The 23,940-nt window shown below is 33.2% G+C and overlaps 2 protein-coding genes across 6 annotated transcripts in view; one reads left to right on the forward strand and one right to left on the reverse strand.

The window, feature by feature from the left end:
• Wdr33 (WD repeat domain 33) overlaps positions 1-10,838 on the forward strand; it is a 54,685-nt gene extending 43,847 nt beyond the window's left edge. For 3 of the 5 annotated variants that reach the window (XM_076459146.1, XM_076459147.1, XM_076459148.1), the window contains exons 10-16: positions 1,883-1,961; positions 3,447-3,557; positions 4,654-4,748; positions 4,956-5,030; positions 6,545-6,760; positions 7,246-7,491; positions 9,673-10,838. In XM_076459146.1, the coding sequence (XP_076315261.1) occupies positions 1,883-1,961; positions 3,447-3,557; positions 4,654-4,748; positions 4,956-5,030; positions 6,545-6,760; positions 7,246-7,491; positions 9,673-10,532 (1,682 nt within the window). In that variant the 3' untranslated portion in view covers positions 10,533-10,838. The remainder of the gene's footprint in view (positions 1-1,882; positions 1,962-3,446; positions 3,558-4,653; positions 4,749-4,955; positions 5,031-6,544; positions 6,761-7,245; positions 7,492-9,672) is intronic. The other 2 variants (XM_076459149.1, XM_076459151.1) reach the window with 1 other exon arrangement.
• Positions 10,839-15,967: 5,129 nt separating this feature from the next.
• On the reverse strand, positions 15,968-22,811 carry LOC143227842 (tetratricopeptide repeat protein 37). The gene is made up of 2 exons (XM_076459152.1): positions 18,969-22,811; positions 15,968-17,905 (listed from the first exon to the last, which is right to left on the reverse strand). The coding sequence occupies exons 1-2, from the start codon at positions 22,723-22,725 to the stop codon at positions 17,076-17,078; spliced, it is 4,587 nt and encodes a 1,528-aa protein (XP_076315267.1). The 5' UTR covers positions 22,726-22,811; the 3' UTR covers positions 15,968-17,075.
• Between the last annotated feature and the right edge of the window lie 1,129 nt (positions 22,812-23,940).

The following is a 23,940-nucleotide window of genomic DNA, read 5'->3' on the forward strand; positions in this document are numbered from 1 at the left end:
GGGTCACTGTGTTTGATTCAGTTCATAAACCATATCTCATGAGAACTGAACAGGGTCACTGTGTTTGATTCAGTACATAAACCATATCTCATGAGAACTGAACAGGGTCACTGTGTTTGATTCAGTACATAAACCATATCTCATGAGAACTGAACAGGGTCACTGTGTTTGATTCAGTTCATAAACCATATCTCATGAGAACTGAACAGGGTCACTGTGTTTGATTCAGTACATAAACCATATCTCAGCAAAATAAAAATATCTGATGTTCTTATTTTATATTCTAGCTTGTTACTATTAGTAATTTGAGTTCCTAATTTGTATGAAACTATAGACTTAGTATTTTGACATCACAGACATTTAATTTTAAATAGTGATGCATTCAACATACCACATAACTCACTAAAATCTCTATTTAGGTGTGTTCTTTTAATATTTACTTTTAAATTAAGAAATTAACTCATAAATATTAAACTTAGAATTATAATCTACAATTTGTTTCCAAACTTATTGACATAAATTCATAAAATAGTAGTTTAATAAAATATTGAATGCAGGTCAACAAATGCAATGATGTGGCCTTTGACCCATAACCTGTCACAAAATGGTTAATTTTGAATTCATTATTACCTTAGTTTTGAAATTTTCAGAAAAATTAAAATATCATACCAATTTATATCACACTCAGTGTTGCTTATTCAACAATAAAACATTACATAAAATGCAAAGGATTGAGTAAGTTATTTGAAAATGATTTTGTATGTACATATTAGCAATACATGTGACGACCACAGCACTATAAAGATGAAGTAGAACAGTGTATATCGAAATTACATTGTAGGTAGTGAGTGATGTCACCAAAATTTGATCCCTTTTACAAAGGGTGTGTAACAGACCATTGCAATGCATATAGTTGTTATCAGATTGGAAATTTAAAATTTCCAAGACAGGGATATTCATTGCTCTTGATTTGACAAAGGAATATGGATCAACTTGGGGCACCTAGATTATTCACTAAGAGACCTGAAACAAGTCGTATTTATCTGTTGTAAGCAAAGTAAAGTATTTTTCTAACCTGATAATCCAAGAAACGAAACTTCAGTGGCAAAAGTCATCCATGCGTTCCAGATGACAGTGCACAACAAAAGAATTATTTCCATCAGGAAAAGTGACACAAGCTGCTTTTGTGACACATTTATTGTCTTCAAGCAACTGAAGAACAAAACTGTTACTCATATTACTCTATACAAAATTACCTGACAAAATTACTGGCTGTGGTGCATATGAAATCCTCTGTGATTGGAATGAATTTGTAAAAGGTGTTGCTCTAATACATTATAGATTATGGAAAGCTGTAAGGAGGAATGGTGTGCTTTTGAAATGCTTCTTTATAACAGTGTTTTTGAAATGGAAAGTACACTTTTAGCTATTGTCAAGATACACAACCACCAAATAGAGCTTGACCAAGTATGCAAACATTGACTGTAATGATGTGGTGAGGCTCAAAAGTGATTTTGATATGACATACTCAATCTCTGTGTATATATATTATATATATATCTGTCATAGTGAAATTTATTATTTATTTATATTGAATAGTATCTTCCATATGTGTAACATTTACAAATCAAATGTTTTCAATATTACATTTGAGATGTGACAACATCTACTTTAAAATAACTCTTTGTTTTTAATTATTTAACATAATATGTGGGTTTTACTTTGTCTCTTTATAGTGGAAAATTGTTTTTTATTAACTGTTTTTTGTGTTCTTCCTTATTTTAAAAATTTAACTGCAGTGAATATTACAGTATGTTTTGTGACTGTTCATAATGTAAACAAGTTTTTAGGCTTAGAGTAACAAAGATTTCTTCATTCTAAGGTCTAGCATGGCATCCTGTCCATGAAAGCCTATTTGTTAGTGGTGGCTCTGAGGGATCCATCATGTTTTGGGTTGTTGGGTGAGTTTAAGAGCCATGTTAGTGTGTTAGTCATGATCAATATTTTCATCTGACAGCATTGTTAATCAAAATAAATCGTTTTGTTTTCAAGATTAGTTTAAATCTAAAATATGCATTTGAAAAAGAAACTTGTTTGGAATGACTTATAAGACTGCTAAATTTCTCTAGAAAATTAAAAAGCATTGCACTCAAATGTTCATAACCAAACTTGTCACTCTGTATTTGAAATGTATGTTAAACAATATATTTTTAACTATAAGAAGGATATACTATTATCAGTGATGACGAGAAACCCACTTGTTGAGAAATTTATATGAAAATTGGGCTGAAAACACTTTACTGAGCGAACAATTTGACCTTCTTCGGTCATCAGGTTCACAAAGAAAGAGGTAACTGACCGGAAGCTGACCACATGTTTGAAAGGGTTGTGTAACTGTCGAAATGTAGAGGGCGGTATTAGATGTTTGAATATATAATTTTATTTATTATATTAATATAGGTATAAAGGCGTTCCTTTATATTGGTTTATTTTGGGTTTAAGTTGTTGTATAAGTAAGGCTTCTTTAATTTTACGTTTGTTTATGTTTGTTTCTTTATTTAGTATTTGAGTGTTTTCTATGGTTATGTTGTGTTTATTTGACTTGCAGTGTTTGAAACGTATGTGAAGGTGACTTTTGTGTTCTTTGAATCTGGTTTCCATTTTTCTACTTGTTTCTCCAATATAGAAGTCGTGGCAGTTATCACATTGTATTTTATAAATAATGTTTTATAAATAACATTTCGACACACAGTTACACAACCCCTTTCAAACATGTGGTCAGCTTCCGGTCAGTTACCTCTTTCTTTGTGAACCTGACGATGACCGAAGAAGGTCGAAACGTTGTTCGCTCTTCTATGTAAAGTGTTTTCTCAGCCCAAACGAGCCGGTTTTGCATATAAACTATTATCAGTAACTTATGTTCATAATGAAACTTGTCACTCTGTATTTGAAATGTATGTTAAACAACATGTTTTTAACTATAAGAAGGATATACTATTATCAGTAACTTAGGTTCATAATGAAACTTGTCACTCTGTATTTGAAATGTATGTTAAACAACATGTTTTTAACTATAAGAAGGATATGCTATTATCAGTAACTTATGTTCATAATGAAACTTGTCACTCTGTATTTGAAATGTATGTTAAACAACATGTTTTTAACTATAAGAAGGATATGCTATTATCAGTAACTTATGTTCATAATGAAACTTGTCACTCTGTATTTGAAATGTATGTTAAACAACATGTTTTTAACTATAAGAAGGATATACTATTATCAGTAACTTATGTTATTTAATGAAGAAGATAAAATTTCATGTTTAGTGTCCTAGTTATATTCTTATTTTTATTAATACCTTCTTATCTATCAAATGTTAATATTTATATTCAGGAAATGCATCACATTGTGTAATATTATCTATAAAATTTGAAATATGTATGTAGGGCTGACAAGGAAGTAGGTGGAATGGAACAAGCACATGATTCATGTGTCTGGTCGCTAGCCTGGCACCCTCTTGGGCACATCTTATGTTCAGGATCAAATGATCACACTAGGTATGTGTGGTTATTAGTTTTGTATCATTTTACTCACATAATTCTGTTTTGTAGGGCAAAGGGTCATCAAAATAGATCTGATGCTTTGGTTGTGCATTATTCTGTGTTCCGAGTCAAATGATTATGCAAGATATACTTTATCAACTGGGAAATCTTTTTGTCATCTACGTCATCATAATCTTCTTTGTTGACAGTTTTGAAACAGCATCTTACAGTAAAACCTTGACATTAAAGACACCCTCATTCTAGTGCCCTTAATATCAAAGATAAGCCATGCAAAGCAAGATTCAATATTGACTGTACTAAATGTTTGAATTTTAAGGCTTCCCATTTTGTTTAGTGTATGCAGAATAGGTTTTGGTGAGTTGCACATTACCACAACATGGAGTGTTGTCAACATGAGGTCACATACTTCTATTCAGAGTTTGAACTGCTAAACGTTTCCCATTTATTTTTTGTGTTTATCTTACTGTCAGTGACAAATAAAAACCCACTGAAAGTAAAGCCACAAATCACCAGTTGTGCCATTAGACTGTTTACTTAGCACTGTAATAAGATACTCTCAAAAGCAACAAAGCATGTGCACAGAAATAAGCCATCTTGACTCTGCTCTTAGAACACAATGTGGAATTTATCAGCTTGTGTGTCTTACAGTGTTTACAAGGAGAATTCCCCAGGGTAATAAGATTGTACTTTGAATCTGTGAAAACATTTACTACAGTATGTGGTTCAGAGCCAGTCTAATAAGTATTGCAAGTGTTAGAATGTTGGTAATCTTTCTGGTGGTATGTTTGGTATTTAGTGGTATACTATACAGGCATACAAAGATAACTATCTGCTTTATTGAGTGCCCATATAGAGAATGAGACTAAAGACACTGCTGTGAATCTAGAATATCAGAGTGACCATTATTGCAAGGTTTTCATTGGTTAGAAATGCTCTAAATAAGAAAGAGACTGAAAAGGTCTGTCCTTAATGTCATGATATCCACTGTTTTGAGATGTCCATTAATTGTGGTTCTGCCAAAGTCCTTTTTTTGTTTTCAAAAGTTTGTTGAATGTTGTGATTTGATTTGGTATTTTTGTATTCTCTGTAGTAAGTTCTGGACTCGGAACAGGCCAGGTGACAGAATGAGAGACAAATACAATCTTAACACCTTGCCAAGAGGTCAGGACGAGGCTGCTGAATATGGTAAATCTATTCTTTGAAACAAATGTATAATAAGGTTTCCATGCTCAAAGTTATGTCAAATAAAAATTCATTTAGTTATAGCACCACTACTCGACCAAATTCTTTATAATGATATAGCATACCTACATATATGTTTGTGTTTGGTAAGATGTTTTTTTAATACAATTAGAAAACATTTACGGAAATACTTTTGCCTCTTTCTTACAGATGAACCAAGCTCAGTATCTGCCATACCTGGAATGGGTCTAGAACATGGTCTCCCAGAACACCTACGACCAGCAGGTATAGAAAAATACTTACATAAATGTAGAAATTTGAATCACTTGCAAATAATACAAGAATTATTACAATATCCATAATCATGTTTATATCTTTGGTTTGGTTACACTAGTATTGTATAATAATAAACTCTCAGTATGGGCCCGGTCATTTTGACCAACCACGTAACTGCCAGGTAATCATGAAAGTATCCATACTATAACTTTCAATGTGGTTTGTGAATCTTCATGAAATTTGGCAAAGTTTTAGTAAATGTTACAATTCTTTGTAGACAAAAAATAAGATTTTTATTTAAATACTATTTCTAGAGATTTGTCTATGAATATACGAAATTAGAGTGACCTAGTTGATTTGTTTGAATGTAAGATGATTTTCCTTTTAACATTAATAATACATTTTTCCTCTTGCATAATTTCATCCAAATAACCCCTTCAATGAATATATTTTATTATGTTATTTTTATCTATCCTAACTACATGGACTCAATTGATTTTTTTCAACTATGTAACCATCACAAAATCTGAGTTACCATTTTTTCTTTCTAGAATGATGACCAATTGTAAAGGGAAACTACAAATACAAGTATTTATTTTAAATAGCTATGGACTTGTAACAGTTTACCTCTGTTTCTACTTAGTTTTATTGCCATTTGAACATTGTCTAACTAATAATACAACTACATTCATACAAAGTATGTGTTGCTCAAGTTACCGTGTGGATAGGAAAAGTGCACAAGCTACTGGGAAACATAGTTCGTAAAGAAGTTTTCATTATCCAACCAAATAATTTCCTAATGTTTACAACGTGTACAATGAACAGAAGTGTTCTTCACATCCACATTCCATTCCACCTTGTCTTGTCCGAGTCAGACAGATGTTTCTAGTTCCCAAACATATCTTGAGTATAACATGGATGCTGAAAAACTGTTATTGTGTTAAATCTTCAGCAACTATAACTTCCACATTATTTATGTGAAAGGTAGATTGCATGAAATGCTTATGCAGATGGAGTGATTTGTTTTAGAGAATGCCTTCTTGTTTGCTTTTGTAATTTCTGTGGTCGCTTTTCTCCACTAGGAGGACAAGGCCATTGCCTATCACACTTTACTAAACTGGTGACACTTTTTGTGTAGATACACAGAACTAATTCAGAATTACAGATGTGTCTTCTCCAATAGAGAGGTCCAATGGACTGATTCTGTGCACATTTCGTAAATAGGAGTCATAATTTGTTTTCGGCACAGTAAAAACTAGAGCCATGTTGTTATGTATTAAAGGAATGATGCACATACAGTTTAAGTGAAACAATATTGTAACTGTTTTTGATAACAAGAATGTAAAGTTTTACTTTACTTTTGTTAGTCATTCTACATTCAGTGTTTCTCTAATCTAGAAGTGATGTTAACAGTAAGCCTGCTAATAGCTCACAGAATATTGCTAACCAGAGTTAAAAAAACCAACAACAACAACATTATTTAAAATTAATAATATTTTGGTATACTCTTGGTGATATTTTAGAACAAGAAGCAGGAGATGATACGCCAACTATTCCTGGATTGGATTTTGGTACAGAGGAACTTTCTCATTCAGATAAACAGCAACAACAACAGCAGCAACAGAGAAAGATTCCTCATACCAAACCTATTCCCAAGCACTTTCAACAGCAGTGGATGGAAAATAAGCAACCCCTGCTTCTAGCTCCACCAACGGACGATGTTGATGAACTTGCCGACAGTACGTTGTTCCGAAAATATTAGTTCAATTTTTAGTTTGTTTTTGTTGTTAAGTTTGACTGTTTTCAATATTCTCTTTGTGTACAGTATTTACTGAGTGATTGTGGAGTTTTAAGAAAACATATTCAACTAGCTATCTGCATGTTCAAAACTGTGAGAAACTTTTAACTGGCTGAGTGAGCAGTAATTTGGGTTATATCTGTGAAGTGCTAAAGGGTTTTAAGAGACAACCATTAGTGCTCAGAAACTTGAGAAACTGTATACATTCTTTACATAAAACTTGGATTACATGGATTGTTTATATAGATAAAGTGACTTGTTTTAGAGGATGCCTTTTTGCTTATTTTTATAATTTTTATGTTCAAGATATGAAAATGTACAGAGTAAACTATAAAAGCACCTGTTTAGATAAAGTTCCTATTCTAAATATAATTAAGTTTACAGAAAATTTCTCAAACGTCTTGCTTCTTCTAATCATCAATACAGCAGCACAGATGCAGACTTCAGAGCTAGGAAATACTGTATACCCACCACCAACATCAACACCACCTGTTGGGCCTCCAAGTCAGCATCAGATTATGCCACCTCCAGGAGAAAGCCCAAACAGAGGGCGGGTTATTTCCTTCAATCCAAGATTTCCTTCTCCACTAGGAGGACAAGGTCATTGGCCACCACACCCATTTCATCCAAATTCACAAAAACCAAGAGGTCCTCTCCTTGGTCCAAGGCCAGGTAAAAAAAACAACAAACTTTGTTCATTTATTGCTGTTTTTATAATTATTTTATTTTAAGTGTGTCTGGTTTGAAACAATATCTCCATAATTCTTCATTGGACAGTTGGATGAATTATGATTTTATTAAAATTCTAGTGGCATTTATGTATCTCACAATTTATTTATTTAACTTATTGGACAAATTTAATTTTTCATAACAGAAAAATCTAATTTGAAAAAATTCAGGAACAAGATTTATAGATATTAGTTTAATGATAATGATATCAGTGATATAAACATAGGAAATACACACTGCACAAGTCTAACTCAAGGTTGCTCAGTAGCTTGTGCAACAGTTACACATAGATGATTTTGTTCTGAAAATGGTTGTCAAAAATTACTTTAATATATTCAGCTATATGTATATTCTACAAAAATGTATTCTAACTTTCATTTGATCTTATTTTGTAAATGGAATATTAATTATCTGCAAATTTATTTATATTTATATAATAATGTTTGTTAGAGCTGGGTAATTAATGCTTTTTTTGTTAATTGATTAATCAATGACCACACTAATTAATTAATTAGTACAGTGTTGTTTTCAACCATACTATGAACAAAAAAGGCAATAGCTGTGAAATGATACTGTAGCATGGAAACAAATAATGTATCTGTAGATGTTTAATTATGCTACTAAACCCCTCTGACAAGATTGTGATTGTGTCATTTGTCTTTAAAATGCAGTATTAATAAACAGCTTAACAAGAAAATTATGATGTGATTTGTTCTTTTGTAATTAATAACTGATACAGTAGAACCTCAATTAATGGAGCCCTCAAAACAGTGGGTATCATGACATTAAAGGTAGAACTTTTCAGTTTTTGTATTTTTAACCAATATAAATCTCACAGTGACAGGCACTTTGACATTCTGGATCAAAGGCAATATCTTTAGTCTTGTTTTATGTATGGGCACTCAGTAAATCTGGCAGTTATCTTTGTATGCCTGTATGGTATACCACTAAATTTCAAATGTCCCACCAAACGAACGACCAATATTCAAACATTTATGATGCTCCTTCGATTGGCTCTGAACCATATACTGTAATAAACATTTTCACAGATTAAAATTACAATCTTATTACTCCAGGAAATTCTCCTTGTAAATACTTCAAGATACATAAGCTGATAAATTCCACATCATGTTCTTGAAGCACTGGTCAAGCCAGCTTATTTCTGTCCATGTGCTTTGTTGTTCTTGAGAGTTTTGTATTATGGTGTCATGTAAACAGCATAACAATCCAAAAGGTGATTTGTTGCTTTATTTTCAGTGAATTTCTGTTTTAGTTGTTGACAGTAGACTGAAAAACTGACAATAAATGGGAAATCTTCAGCATGTCAGACTCATACAATAAGTACTTTGAAATTTTGTGAGCAATAATACAGAAAAAAGTGCACAGCAAATCCACCCTTTGAGACCTCCTTTCGACAATGCTCTATGTCATAGCAATGTGCAACTTATTGACATTCTTGTCCTACATGTTCAAAAACAAAATGGAGGGCCTTGAAATTCAGAATAGGGGGTCAATATGAAATCCAGCCTTACATGGCTCATTTTTTATATTAAGGACACCTTTCTATAGAGGGAATTTGGATGTAGTCAGAAGGGTGCCATTAATGTTGAGGTTCTACTGTATTTATGAATGAGAGAAACTGATATTCTGAAATAAATAAGTAACCCATTTTGTTTTCCATCACATAGGATGCAAATTAGTTCATAAAGTTTCCAGGACAGCTCTTTGAAAATGAAGATTTTGTGAATTTTATAATGCATAACAAATTTATTATGTTCGGTAAAATTATTCTTTTTAGTGCTTTGAAATGTTTGAGTTAATGAGTGATTTGTGTTTTTGATGCAGCTTTAAACTATTAGTAGTTACTCTTCTGTTATCAAAGCTATTCTGACCTGATATAAAATTTGTAACTGAAAATATGAAGAATTTTTGTTCTAATGTAGAGTAATACCTATAATTGAGAATATATACTGAAACTGTTAGTAATTTCAAGAACACTATACATTTGATGATTATTTTTTACATGTAATATGTCTTCTCTTTACTTCATCAGTTTGCCAGTTTTTACTGTAATTGTATGAATGTAGATTAATAATTTTGTTTATTTAATATTACACCCTACAGGCGTTCCACCCCGTCCACTTCTTCAGACGCCACTACGACCACATTTGAAGCCACCAAACATGCCAGAACCATCTTCTCAAATGGAAAATCCTCTTTCATCACAAGATATAAGATCACAAAACATGGATGAAAGAAAGAGCCATGATACAGACCAGAATTTTAGAGACTTAGATCACCGACAGTTGCCTCCACCATCACATGGAATTTCACAGAATACAGATGGCAGTGAATGGAAGTCATATGATGAGCATTTGGACCAGGACATGCGCTCTCTGCAAGACAGGGACCTAAGAAATCGTGATGTAGATGACAGAGGGTTTGGAAATCCTCGAACTCCCAGTAATCCACAGGACCCTTGGGGACATCAAGGGAGTGGAAATTATTTTGAGGAAGCAGATCATGACGAACGTCACAATTTCCCTCCACCTCACATCCTAAGAGAACAGAGGGGAAGGATAGGAAGAGGTGGCTCTCCAAGAAAGGATGGAGCACCATATCATCCTACTGCTAACTTGATTTATCAAGAAGAGGACAGTGATATGAGATTTGCTCCTAAGGACAGTGACATGCGTCAGTCTTCTGATGTAGATAAACGCCTCCCAACTTCATCAGATAGTTCTTATCCTCTTATTCACAAACGTTCGTGGCATGATGGACCGGGAGAAGAAAATGGTAGCTACCCATCTGAACATCATTTAGGGGGACCTCCCCTTCCAAGTTTAAGGGGAGGAAGAGGTGGATTTCCTCCACGAGGTGGGCTTCGGGGAGGCCGAATGTTAATGCCTAGAGGAGTTCCAAGAGGACAGGGTCCTTTTCGTGGCCCTAGGAGCCGTGGTGTAATGCAAGGAAATTTTCAGTGAAAGTTGATATTTGATATTGTATTTTCAGTTTTGTGACACCAATCGTGAGTAATTGAAGTTTACAGTTTTTTGGAACTGATTGTGACTTTTCATAAAGTGCAACATTTCAGTGAAGGCCTTGCCCCTTATTAAAACTTGATGTTGAGAGAGTTTCATATACAAAAACTATTATTTCCAAAAAAATGTGCATTTTCCATTTGTGACCAGAAGGACCAAAATGAAAGAAGAATAAACTATACCTCGAAATGTTTGGTGAAAAGGTATCTTACTCTGAATAAAAAGAAATGTTGAGTGGTTAAATGGAAATGATGTCAGTGAACTTCATTATATAATTGTCCTTTTTTTCATAGGCACAGGTAAGTTTGTAAAAATAAATATTTCAAAGACTTCTCTTGAACAGATATTGGAAGAATACATAAACACTTTTTTTTAATATGGGTTAAAAGTGAATTTCAGGAATTTTTGTTTTGTAGCGTGTTCAGAATTTTGTGTTGTTAGTATTAGTTTCCAATAATTTTCAGTTTTCTTCGTATATTGTCTGCACCTCTTGATAATGGTATGAGTAAATACATATTTGACCAGTTTAAATCTCATATATACTCAGGTTTTTTTTCCTCTTCACCAAAATTAATTGGTACTTCATACAATTTTAGTCAGTTTTAAAGTAGACAAAATCTACACTTTAATTGTAAAAATAACTATTGTTTCAAAACTATGTTACATTAACTTTGGTCCAGTAAAATATCTATTGTAAGAAGTTAATTATGTTAAGTATTCAAGATTTGTACTCAGTTCTCTTACTGTCACATCTTTACCGTTCATGTCACTTGTTATAAAAAAAACAACTCCTGTATAAAACTTTGAAATACATATTCAAAACATCTCCATATAATTAATTACATTTTTGTGTGTGTAAATGGTTAAATTTGAGACACTGAAAAACGAAGAACACCTTTGAAAGTGGATATTAGAAAAAAAGTTTTCATGGAATAGACTTTTGTTTGCAATGGAATAAACATAATGTTGTTTTCTGAGGAGATAAACACATAACGTATATCTATGTATTAACTATTTGGTAAGCAAAAGAGGGTGTGTGGGTAAAAAATGTAAGGCAGTTGAAAACATATTTTTATCATGAAAATTTCACGGTGACTTCCATTTTTATCATGCTTTAAGAATGACAGAAAATTAACAATCAGTAAAAATATTTAAAACTGCTTCATTACGTGATGAAGGGACGACAACAGGTGTATGTTAAATCTCCAGATTGTACTGTTAAAGTATCATTTTGTTTAGCTCCAAGTATTTTCTAATATCTCATAAAAACATTACATTTCAATAGGAATGTTGGTCAAAACAATAGGATCAAAGTGTTTCATCAGTCACACTAGAAACATTCTGATAAAACCCTGCACTTTGAGAGAGAGGGGGCAATCTTCTTCAGGAGAGAAGAACATTAATCCATGGAGAAGAAAAATTTACCTGTTATGAGAATAAGGGCTGCTTGTTATTTTGTATGTGACTGAGAATGGATCTTTTTGGTATCTGACTAAAGAAAAGGCAGATGTTCTTGTTTGTTGTTGTATGTTAGCACAATTCCATGAAAGTGAGCTCTTGTTTGGTTAACTGATATCCATGTCTCCCATGATTTATAAGACAAGCTAATTTTATATATATCTAAATTCTATGTTACTTAAACAACAGGCTTTTACTTATATCAAATTTCAATATCTTCTGAAACACATGAAATTATTACTCACCAGAATCTAACATGACAATGTCATCCGTGGACTAACCCAAACATAATGTAACATTCACCAAACGTTTCTACAGTTCCATATAAAAACAATGCCTTGTACATAACTGTGATGAAAGTGAGACCTACTTAAACCTTAACTCTTCATGGTGCCTTGTTATTTTCCCCATTGTTAAACTATCTTAAACTTATTACAACTGAACAATTACTTTATAGGCTAACAAGTGGATAGCAAATTCTAATGCAAGTCAAAAGTTCATAATCCAGATTTTTAAATGTCATAAGTTATCATGAGTTGTTTTACAAAATAAACACTGTATAATCCTGTTTATGTATAAGTATGGCTTGATCTTGCTCCACGCAATGTCAAAAGTCAACATTTATATGTTGACATATAAAAACAACAACATTTATATCAACACATACTTAATTTTTTCAATCACATTAACTCTATACATCCCAACATTAACTTCACATGTGAACAGGAAGAAAGCAATCAAATATCATTTCTTAACCTCCAAATTACAAGAACCGACACACAATTCAAAACAGAAATCCACCGAAAAATCACCCAAACTGGACTATATATTCCTTGGAACTCAACACATGAAACAAAACAAAAACTCAACATACTAAGAAACCAAATAAACACAGCCATAAAACTATGCTCACCAGATAAAATTAACGATAAATTGGACAAAATAAAACAATACTTCATCAACATCAATAAGTTTCATCCACAAACCGTAGAAAATATTATACGCACACACCTAGACAGAAAGCAAAATCAACTAACAAAAGTAAATATATCTCACGAATCAAAAAATCACGAAACCATATACTGCTGTATACCATATATTCCTGACATCAGCAGACAAATAACCAACATTTGGCAAAAACTAGTAACAAAATATGACATTCCAGTTAATACCAAATTTATTCAAAAACCAGGCACAAAACTGAGGTCTATACTATGTAAAAACTACACTGACAAACACCACACCAACATTATTTATAAAATACAATGTGATAACTGCTACGACTTCTATATTGGAGAAACAAGTAGAAAAATGGAAACCAGATTCAAAGAACATAAAAAGTCACCTTCACACGTTTTCGAACACTGCAAGTCAAATAAACACAACATAACCATAGAAAACACTCAAATACTAAATAAAGAAACAAACATAAACAAATGCAAAAGTAAAGAAGCCTTACTTATACAACTTAAACCCAAAATAAACCAATATAAATGAACACCTTCATAGCTATATTAATATAATAAAATAAATAAAATTATATATTCAAACATCTAATACTGCCCTCTACATTCCGACACTCAGTTACACAACCCCTTCCAAACATGTGGTAAGCTTTCGGTCAGTTACCTCTTTCTTTGTGAACCTGACAATGACCGAAGAAGGTCGAAAGTTGTTCGCTCTTCTATGTAAAATATTTTCTCAACCCAAACAAGCCGTTTTTGCATATATATTTCTCTACAAGTGGGTTTTCTCGACATCACTGATTAAAAGTCAACATTAATCCAAGACTAAATATTATCTAGCAAGCACATGCCGTCACCTTTAATATGCATTTCTCCAATACACAGTTTGTGCTATATCTATATATGTACACAATGTATCTTACTGGTAGTTTTAAGCCAGTGAGGCTAATTTCCAATATTTTTTAGTCATATCACATTCTAATATGCATCATAGCCGACTACATTAGCACATTAAAACTAACATACAAGTAAACAACAGCCTAGATTGCATTTTATTCCAATTTTTTATGCAAGTTTTAAAATAAATATTAATACATCAGAACACTATTATCCACATACAAGAAGAGACTGTGTAAATTCTGTTTGTGTGTATACAAAGATGCATAATTGGAATTGCTAAGCACTTATGTTTTTTCATCTTTAAAAATTTGTAACACATACTGGAGGGATTTACACATTTTGATAAAAGAAAAGAAAGACCTGTAGACTCCAGATAAACGTGTTTTTTTACACACGGTTTTTCTTTCCTGACCCTTTATGTCTGTTACAAACAATAAATCTACAGTCTTCTCAAAAGCAAGGAAAGAACTAAAACAAGAAATGGACAAAAACTACACTGATGATTTTGTTAGTAATGTTTTGAGTTTGAATGAATAAATTATTGAAATACCAATCCACTATTCCATGTTTACACCACCTTAATATGGTTATGCACTTTGATTTGGAAATACAAAAAACTTTTACAACTGGTTTCATCAGCTGCCATGTTAGCAGTTTTATATCGTGTTCACCTCGGCTGTCATTTCTTTTAAGATGACCTGGCTTCTAACAATGAAATTACATTTTTTACAATATGAAAAAAAAGAAAAGAAAGTGGTTTAAGACCACAACATAGATAAGAATGCTCTTGATGAATCTTCTGGAAGGCTACCCAAGAGATATCCGCACCAGCCATCCCTAATTTTGAAGTAATAGACTATAGGAATGGCAACTGATGGACATCACCCACTGCAAACTTTTTTTTTTCAATGAATTAGGAGATTAGCCATCCCATTCTAAACCATCACAGATAAAAGCAGGAGTACATTTAGTCATTAGTTTCAATCCTGTGGATCTCAAGTTGAATGCTCTAACTAATGAGAATATAAGAATTGTTACTATAATAAAGTATATTATGTAACATAACTTGTGCTTCTATCTTCAAAGTTATTAAAACAAGCAAGAGATAAATTATTTTGGCTGGAATTCTAGATAAAACAAAAAACTCAGAGGGACCAATAGAAATCAAACTGTTTTAATCCTTGTCTGTTTATAATTAAGCACAAAGCTGCATAATGAACTATGTGCTCTGCCCACCATATGTATCGAAACCTGGTGTTTAGTGGCGAGTCTGCAGACATGCTACTGCACCACTGGGGGCTTTAATTCTTGAACAACTTTGTTTTTTGAAAAGTATTACTGATGCCTTCTATTTTATTTACTTCTGTACACTTATATTTTATCAATCAGTGTAAATCTATGCTCTTATAATATTAAATATTAAAATTAGTAGCAGTACACTATACATAAGTGTATTTATATAAGCTGTATGTTCATAATATATATTTGACAAAGCACAATCAGTTGTACAAAAATAACATTGTATACTGATTCACCAGGTAGAAAACAAAGATTTATAATAATTATTAAAAGCACAGTGAAACATCTTTGATTATGGATATACACTAACGAATCTACTCGTGTCTTTCAAACCAATTGCACAATGAGGTAACCACCTCCCCATACTTCTACAAAAGTATAATTTTCAGTGCCTCAACAGCAGCCTACAAGCTCTTATTAAAGAAAACCTCTCAATTTTTATGACTACCCAACATTAAATAATATCAAGTCCTCCCTGATGTCATTAATGTAATCAATTCTAGATTCTCAGTGATTTTAATTTGATAATTTTTGATATTTTTAAAGATGCAGTGTTCATACTTGTATTTAAGTTTTTCTTAACAATGTTATTTATTATTTGTGTATTTCAAAACTACTAACATACATTTCACTGTTACTGTTTAAAACTGTCCTTTCTACACTTACAATGTTGGTTTGTATAGTGATAACATTGTGAACTAATTTTTGCTGTTGATGAAACTTAAAACAACCCCAAAAGATCTGTACTTCAAGATATTTTTTTGGTATCAACATGTTTTTAATACAACATTTTATATTATTACACAATATTACCTGTCAATTATCAGACACCTTAAATCTTCTGAACACTTGCAGGGTTTTGCATGCTAGAATAGTTACTTTACAAAACCTACAGTATTGCAGTACACAATTATGTTGTATGAAAATATACATAAACACACACGTATACATCAGCTTTAGGTTCCAGTGCTTATGAGACACTACAGTATTTACCACTAACATAAAAATAATTACAATTTAATTTTATTAAATGTTTGCTAACTTTATTTCTTGCACTTTTATGTCAACAATAATCACAAATATATACACAATCAGCAAGTACAAACAAGAGTATAACAAGTATCGACTGTTTCTACACACGAGTTTTAGAATATCTGAAAATAGTTTAATTGAGCTGTACTGTCTGTGATTACTTTAAAAAGCAAAGTTTGGGATAAACTATATTTTTCTTAACTCATGGTTTTAACTACCTGGCTATTGTACAGATCACTATGTGGAATTTATTAATTGTGAGAAAGGTTTTTCATTTTCTGTTTCTTCAGCTGAAGGAAATTGCAGTGTAATTTTCTGTGTTCCATAACTTCAATACATATGTTTTATTTATGACATGTTTAGTTTTCAAAGCTGGACTAAAGTAAAACTGTAAAAGGACAGCCGAGCTAACACCTTGGAACTTTTCTTCAATCACATACAAAACAAACTTACTCTTTCATTTTTCTAATGACATCAGTTACAAACAATTAACTTTAGTTACTTCAACAATATGCTACTGCAACATTGTCTTAGAAAATTAAAAATTTTTCTAAGGTACTTTCTACTGTAGGCTCAACATTTCATAAAATTATCTAAATTATAAATCTTTTGCTTCTGTGCAATTGTTAGCACTTCAGGAGATACATTAACACACATGCTAGTTTTCCAAAATACAGAACGAAATTATTTTGTGTTAGTAATCTAACATCATACAAGTTACGTGTATGAATTTTCCATTTTTTTAACAGGCATCTTGCTCTTAAACTCAATAATGTAAAAGCAGACAAATGAAACCTACAGAAGCATAGATATTCACTTATTTTTAAACTGGTTAATTAGCAACTTCGTTATTTAGGGGTTTTGCAAGGGTCTTATGGGTATTCACAAAATCTGTATCACCACAAGCAATTGCTCCCTCTAACAGTCTTTCTACACCATCCTCATTATTTTTCCTTTTATAAATAGAAGCCATAATTCTTCGTGCAGCCCTTTCTATCCACTTTGGTTCAGCCGGGTCTGCATAACTTAGAACTTTCTTCAGACATCTCTCAATCAAACGCGAGTTTTCTGTTTTACCAGCAAGAACCAGTGCTTGAAGAAACAATGCTCCTTGGTGGTGAGAATCAGTTTTCAAAACCTCAGCAATGGTTTCTTGAGCAAGTGACTTCCACTCATCTTCATTTCTGGTCTTCTGGATATTCAGTGCCAAAACAGCTAAATGCAGCAGCGATACCACCTTCCTGGACAATGATTTTATAGTGTTTTCTGACTTCAAAACGTGCTGTAAGGTGTTTATGGAATCTTTATATTTTTCACTGCTGGCTTGAAGTAAAGCTATAGAAAGCCAGCCAAACAAACATTTTGGATCCTTCTGTAGAGCCACAGCAATTGTAGGTACACAAGACTGATCAAATTTAGGTTTAGCCAATGCTTCGGCAACAGCATCTAAAACCAATGTTGATGTTTGTGATTCCCTAGTTATGTCCTTTCTCTTCTGAATGATCTGAATATATTTCACACATTGTAAGAGCCATGACTCAAGTATTGGTGAGGTATCATTCAATATCTTTCTGACAAAAATAAATAGTCTGTACACAAAATTTTCCTGTATAGAAGAGGAGAACAGATTTCCAAGCAAAGCACACCAGTATTCAACTTTATCTACATAAAAAAAATTAAATATTTAAATAACCAACAAATACTTAATTTCTTGAAAAAAAAAATGTATATTTTTTATTTTTACCACATGGATAAAATTTACAAGCACATCACCACAGCAAGTTAAATTTCCAAACGTTCTGTAAAGTCACCATGTGATGTTAAAAAGTATTTATGCAACTCAAAAAGAACTAACAAATGAAATGAATTTTGGTACTACTTAAAAAGACTAGAGTAACATAAGCAAGGTTTAACTATCCATAAAGTTAATTCTTTAGTTATCAGGAAAACAACAAATGGAATACCAAGTCAGATTTTCATAAGTCATTTGTGAATAGGAATTGTATTTATCAAATGATAAAAACACCTGCTATAATGAAAAAAATTAATGATGGTAGGCTTAAAAATCATGTTACTTTTGTGTTCAAGGAATTATACATAATACAACCAAGTATTCTGATTTCTGAAATCACTGATTTGGTTGATACTACAATGAACAGAAAACATAAATCTAATTTCTGAAGACTCGTTTAAATGGGAGAAATATGTAATCCTGCCAGATTCATCTGAAATAGCACTTGTCCTTTTTAAACAATGCTCAATCAGATGAATATGGCAAATGTGAAACTAGATAAAAGAAAATTACACACACGTAGGTAAGAAAGACAATGGAAAATGTACAGCTGGGAGGGAACAAGTAAAAAAAAAAGTCATTTCAGGAATGGTATATAAAATGACAAAATATGTATTTTACTCTCTTTATTATCACATATACATGTAAACCCTGTTATAAGTTAATAATCCATAAATATGCTACAGTTTCATGGATTAATTGTTATTCGTACCGTTTCATAAAACATGCATGTAATTAACCCTTGTTTCTACTGCTGCTGCTGTGGAGATGTACACATTAGTTCAGATTAAATTAAGGTATACTAAATGAAAATGCATATAAAATTTTACATATACATTAAATAACACAGGGGGATAACAAAACTCCTGCAATAACCACTTAAACACATTTCATGCTGTTCCTACGTTGTTACTTCATGTGGAGTATCCTTACCTGGGAAGAGATGTACTGCTTTTTGAACTGTTTGAAGACTCCTGTTCTTATTTCCTGCTACCATGTGACACTGTATGACTAGTAGTGGAAGACGTGCGACGTCTTTACCCGTCAAAACAGCAGATGTTGCACAGCGTGCTGCCGTAGTAGCTTTGTGAGGATGGAATGATAACAAGTGGCCAGCCAAGTGAGACCAAATGGATGCACTGTTAGGGTGTCCATGGGCATACTTACTCAAATGATGTAAGGCCATCTTCATCTTCCCTTGAGCTATCAAGACACAAGCAGCAAGGAAGGCTATTTCTGCCCCACAGCAAGGATCTTGTTGATGAGGTCGTAGTTCTTTCATAGCAGCAGTTGACAAGCTGAAGTCGTTTAACAAAAGACCCAGTGCACAAAGTGCTTGCAGACCTTGAACAGAAGCTGGCTTCTTTTGGGAACTCTGGAATAAAGGAGTTTTTGCCAATTCTAAGCCCTGAATTTTTACAGCAACCATTGCCAAAGCAACTAGTACGTGTGACTGATCTCCCTCGACCGTAGTAAGAGTCAGTGCTCGTCTGTAAGCTTGACAGGCATCTTTTAATTTGCCAAGTTTCTGATAGGTGAGAGCCAAACCACAATATGCTGCCAGATCCATATTCTTTACTTGCAAAAACTGCTTAAGAGCTTCATCATTCTGCCCTACCTGAGCTAGGACACGACCATAATTAGTTCTCACTTTGTCAATAATTTCATCAGAACTGTCTCCCTCAAGAAGGAGGAGGGACATCTTGAAGGCCCAAGAGGCTCCTCTGTACAGTCTCTCTCTCTCTAGTACCAGTCCCAGCATACAAAAAGCTGAAGAATTATCATGAATTTTTCTAGTGAACTTTGTTAATGCATCAACAGCTGTTGAAATAGCTCTCATTTGGACAATGTTGTATTTATAGAAACTTGTGTTACGGTTTCCCAGGTCCTGTAAACTAGTACAAACCCAATGTGCATACCCTAACAATCCCTCTGGATGTTCACCTAAAAGCGTTGTGTGCCGAAATAAATCTAGTGTGTCTGGATGATTAACTCTTTCAGCAATTAATGCTTGGCCGATCCAACAAACCAAATAAGAAGGTTCTAATGATTGTGCTACCTTAAAGGCTTCATGTGCCAGCTGAATATTATCATTCTGTAGGTAAAGAACTCCTAAGTTACTCCAAGCTACAAAGTTGTTAGGCTCACAACTGATAGATTTTATAAAACAATGTTGTGCTAAGTTGTAATTCTTCACATGTGGGCTCATAGAAACAACTCCAAGACTGTTCCAAGTATGGGGTGAAGTTGACTGCATGCTGACAGCTTTTTTCAAACACATTATTGACTTCTTTGCTAATTCTCTAGCAAACTGACTGTCAGAGCTTTCTTGAGCCTGAAAGTAATAACAAAAACCAAGGTCATGCCATAGCCCAGGTACTTCAGGTAATAATGATAAACCTCTACTGTACAGCATCCCTGCCAAAGTCATAGCTTCACTCTTACAGATTTTTTTCAATTTTTGACTATTGAGCCCTTGAGAAAACAAAACTTCTGGAACCAAAAGTGAAAATTTCTGAGGACCAAGAGAGGCAGACAACATGCAGGCATCTCCAGCTAATTTCCATAAACAAGCAAAATTTGGTGTGGAAAGTACTGCAGTACTAACTGTTTGGAGTGCTGCATTGCAAGAATCAAGAGCTAACCCAAACAAGAACTTGGAAAAATGAAGTCTGGCTTGCTGGAGATGAGCTTCTGTCAGGCCTTTAAGGACTGGTACGTAACCAGGTTCCAGTTCCAAAATACACTGGTATTCTTCAATTGCTTCTTTGTATGAACCTAGTAACTGTTTAATATTTGCTTTTTGATACTGTGGATACAGCTGGTTAGGCTGAAGCTCAGATGCTTTAGTAAAAGCTTTCAGAGCAGCACTGAAACTTCCTCTCTGAAGGTATGCATCTCCTAAGCATTCCCAGCAATGAATATCTGAAGAGTCAGCCTTCAAGGCATTCTGCAAAGATAACACTGAAGTCATTGTTTCTCCCACTCTTAGCTGGTGTAAGCCAAGACGCAACCAAGCCCACTTGGCACTTCCAACTGGAGCTGTTGAAGTAATTTTCTTCAACAACTTTAAATTGAGGTCTGTTTCTCCACATTCAAAGAGAATATCACTCAAAGCAGCTCCAACAATATCATTCCTTTGATTAAGATCAAATGATTTCTTATAGCACTGCAGAGCCTTTTCAAAATTACCAGTTTTTTTATAATAATGGCCAAGGTAGAGAAAATTTTTGTAGAAAAATGGATCTAATTTAGCAGCTTTAAGAAAGCTAGTTTTTGCTTGATCCGTGTTTTTTGTTTCCCATAAACTAAGTCCAAGAAGGTGAAAAGTATACGAGTCATATTCCTCCATTTTAACTGCTTTTAAAAGTTGTTCTAAAGCCTCTTTTGGCTTTTCTTCATGAAGACTTATGAGAATGCAAGCTTGATGAGTTTTTAAACTATCTCCTGCTAACTTTTGGAGTTCATTTCCAAAATGTTTGGCTTGAGACAAATCATTATTTTCAAGAGCAGTTCTACACAACCAGTAAAGTAATTCTTCAGTTCTTCCAATTTCTGATTCAGCTTTGCTGAAAGCCTGCAATCCTTTTTCATATAACTGTTGTCCAACAAGGGTAATACCAAGGTACAAGTACATCTTTCCAACTAGAGTTGATGAAACTGCTAATTTAGAGCTGTTATAAAGCTGAAGAGCCTTAAGACAGCTTTCTTCACTGCCACAGTTATCATGGATAGCTAGTTGGATTTCAGCAAATAAAATCCAAGCAATGATGTTATTAGGAAAATAATACAATCCTTTTTTTAACTCTTCAAGAGCTTCAAGACAACGTTTTTCAAATACGTATAAGTAAAGTCCATAGAGCAAACTGACACTTCCAGATTCAGGATTTTTAACCTGCAACTCTTGTAACAAAGGAACAATATCACCACTTATGACTTTATCACTTACATATTTCTCCAAAAGAAATTCACAAAAATATTCAGCTGGAGCAGAAAGATGAGGTAACTCTTTAGATAAACGTTTAGCTTCCATTGCAGCATTTGTTGAATCCTTTCTTGATCTAAGGAATATCAGGTATCTCCTACATATATCATCAAGATCAAAGTCAGAATCATCTGATAAATAGTTGATTAACTTTGAAATACGTTCATATGCTTTTTTCCTTATATTATCCACATCTATACCACCTAAATCTTCATGTAACAAATCAGTAACTGAAATCCAAGCTGTCATTTCCAGTTTTGGGTTTTCATCAGCAAGTTCAACCTGCTCTAACAAAACATTCAAAGCAGACAAAAAATCTTTCTGAACTTTATACAAATTATATAATTTCTGTAAAATTTCCATATTCTTGGCTTTATCATTACTCATTAATTCCTTTAGCTTCTTATAAACATTTTCAAGTGCTTTTCTATTATCATCATTATAATGTTTTTCATAAAAATTGCAAAGTCCTTGCCATGCAAGTACTTGATCTGGGGAAATGTCTATAGCTTTATTGAAAGCTGCAAGCGTTTGTTCCACCTCTCCCATTTCCTCAGCAGCAGCTCCAATAAAAACCCACGCATGGTAGTTATTTTTATCTAATTTTAACACTGTTTTACAGTGCTTTAAAGCACTTTTGAAATCTTTATCACGTATTGCCTCTCTTGCTTGTTTTAGTAGCATCTTCACTTCTTTCGCATCCATGATGACAAAAACGTAAACTTCCTATATTTGATACCACATTCTATCGTTGCCAACGCTGCAAGAATTTTACTTAAGCGTGGACTGTATCCCCCTCTGGTGATATTTAGTTGATATTTTAAAAAGTAAATTATTATTCGAAATATATTATATCGTTTGTTTATTTGTTGTTGCAATTGGCTATTTGTGCTGTGCTAACCACGGATATCGAAAATAGATTTGTAAAGTTATAAGCCTTCATACTTTCTGCTCAGTTATTGAGGTTCTCTTATATATATATTAATGATTTATATATCATTAAGTACAGTAGTGCTTAATAGCAGGTGTTGTGGTGAAAAAATGGCGCCCATAAAAATCGTTCGTTTGAACCACTTTTAAAATGTCTGAATATTGACAATGATTGTTTTACAGTATTGGCTGAGCAAAACTAAAGTTTATTGTACTTATATAATTAGATTTCAGAATAGGTTGGTGAATATTCTGATGAGCAATAATATCGAACCGGCTCGCTCTCTTTCTCGGTGTTTGAATATTGTATGTTTGTATTTTTTTCTTTTTTTTCTTTTTTTTTTTTTCATATATATGAAATACTACTACTAATAATAAGAATAATAATGATAAAATAAAACTAGTTTTAAGTGTCTAGTGCGTTGTGGGTAGCTTGTTTCATATTTCTTAAATATATATTAAAAGGAGAAAGGTATTTAAGACTAGTTTAATCATGCACACAGTATCTGTCGAGATCACACATTAAGTCATTTTTATGCCAATTCTTATTAAAATACTTTAGTGTATTATGTAGAGTCTTTTAGATCTGAGACCGGCATGGCCAATCGTGTTAAAGCGTGCGACTAGTAATCCAAGGGTCGCGGGTTCGTATCCCCGTCCCGTCAAACATGCTCGCCCTTTCAGCTGTGTGGGCGTTATAACGTGACGGTCAACCCCACTATTCGTTGGTAAAAGAGTAGCCCAAGAGTTGGCGGTGGGTGGTGATGACTAGCTGCCTTCACTCTAGCCTTACACTGCTAAATTAGGGACGGCTAGCGCAGATAGCCCTCGAGATATTATTTCTATGTTCGCATATTTGTGCATGAATGTGGATGAAGTTCTACGTGGTACTTTATAGGCTGAAGTTAAAACTGAATTTTGTATTCTTTGTAGTTTCTGTAATTGTTTGGGTGATATGTTTATCCAGGCAGGAGATGCGTAGTCTATTAT

This window comes from Tachypleus tridentatus, chromosome 10 (assembly GCF_004210375.1).
Source record: "Tachypleus tridentatus isolate NWPU-2018 chromosome 10, ASM421037v1, whole genome shotgun sequence".
Taxonomy (NCBI): Eukaryota; Metazoa; Arthropoda; class Merostomata; order Xiphosura; family Limulidae; genus Tachypleus; species Tachypleus tridentatus.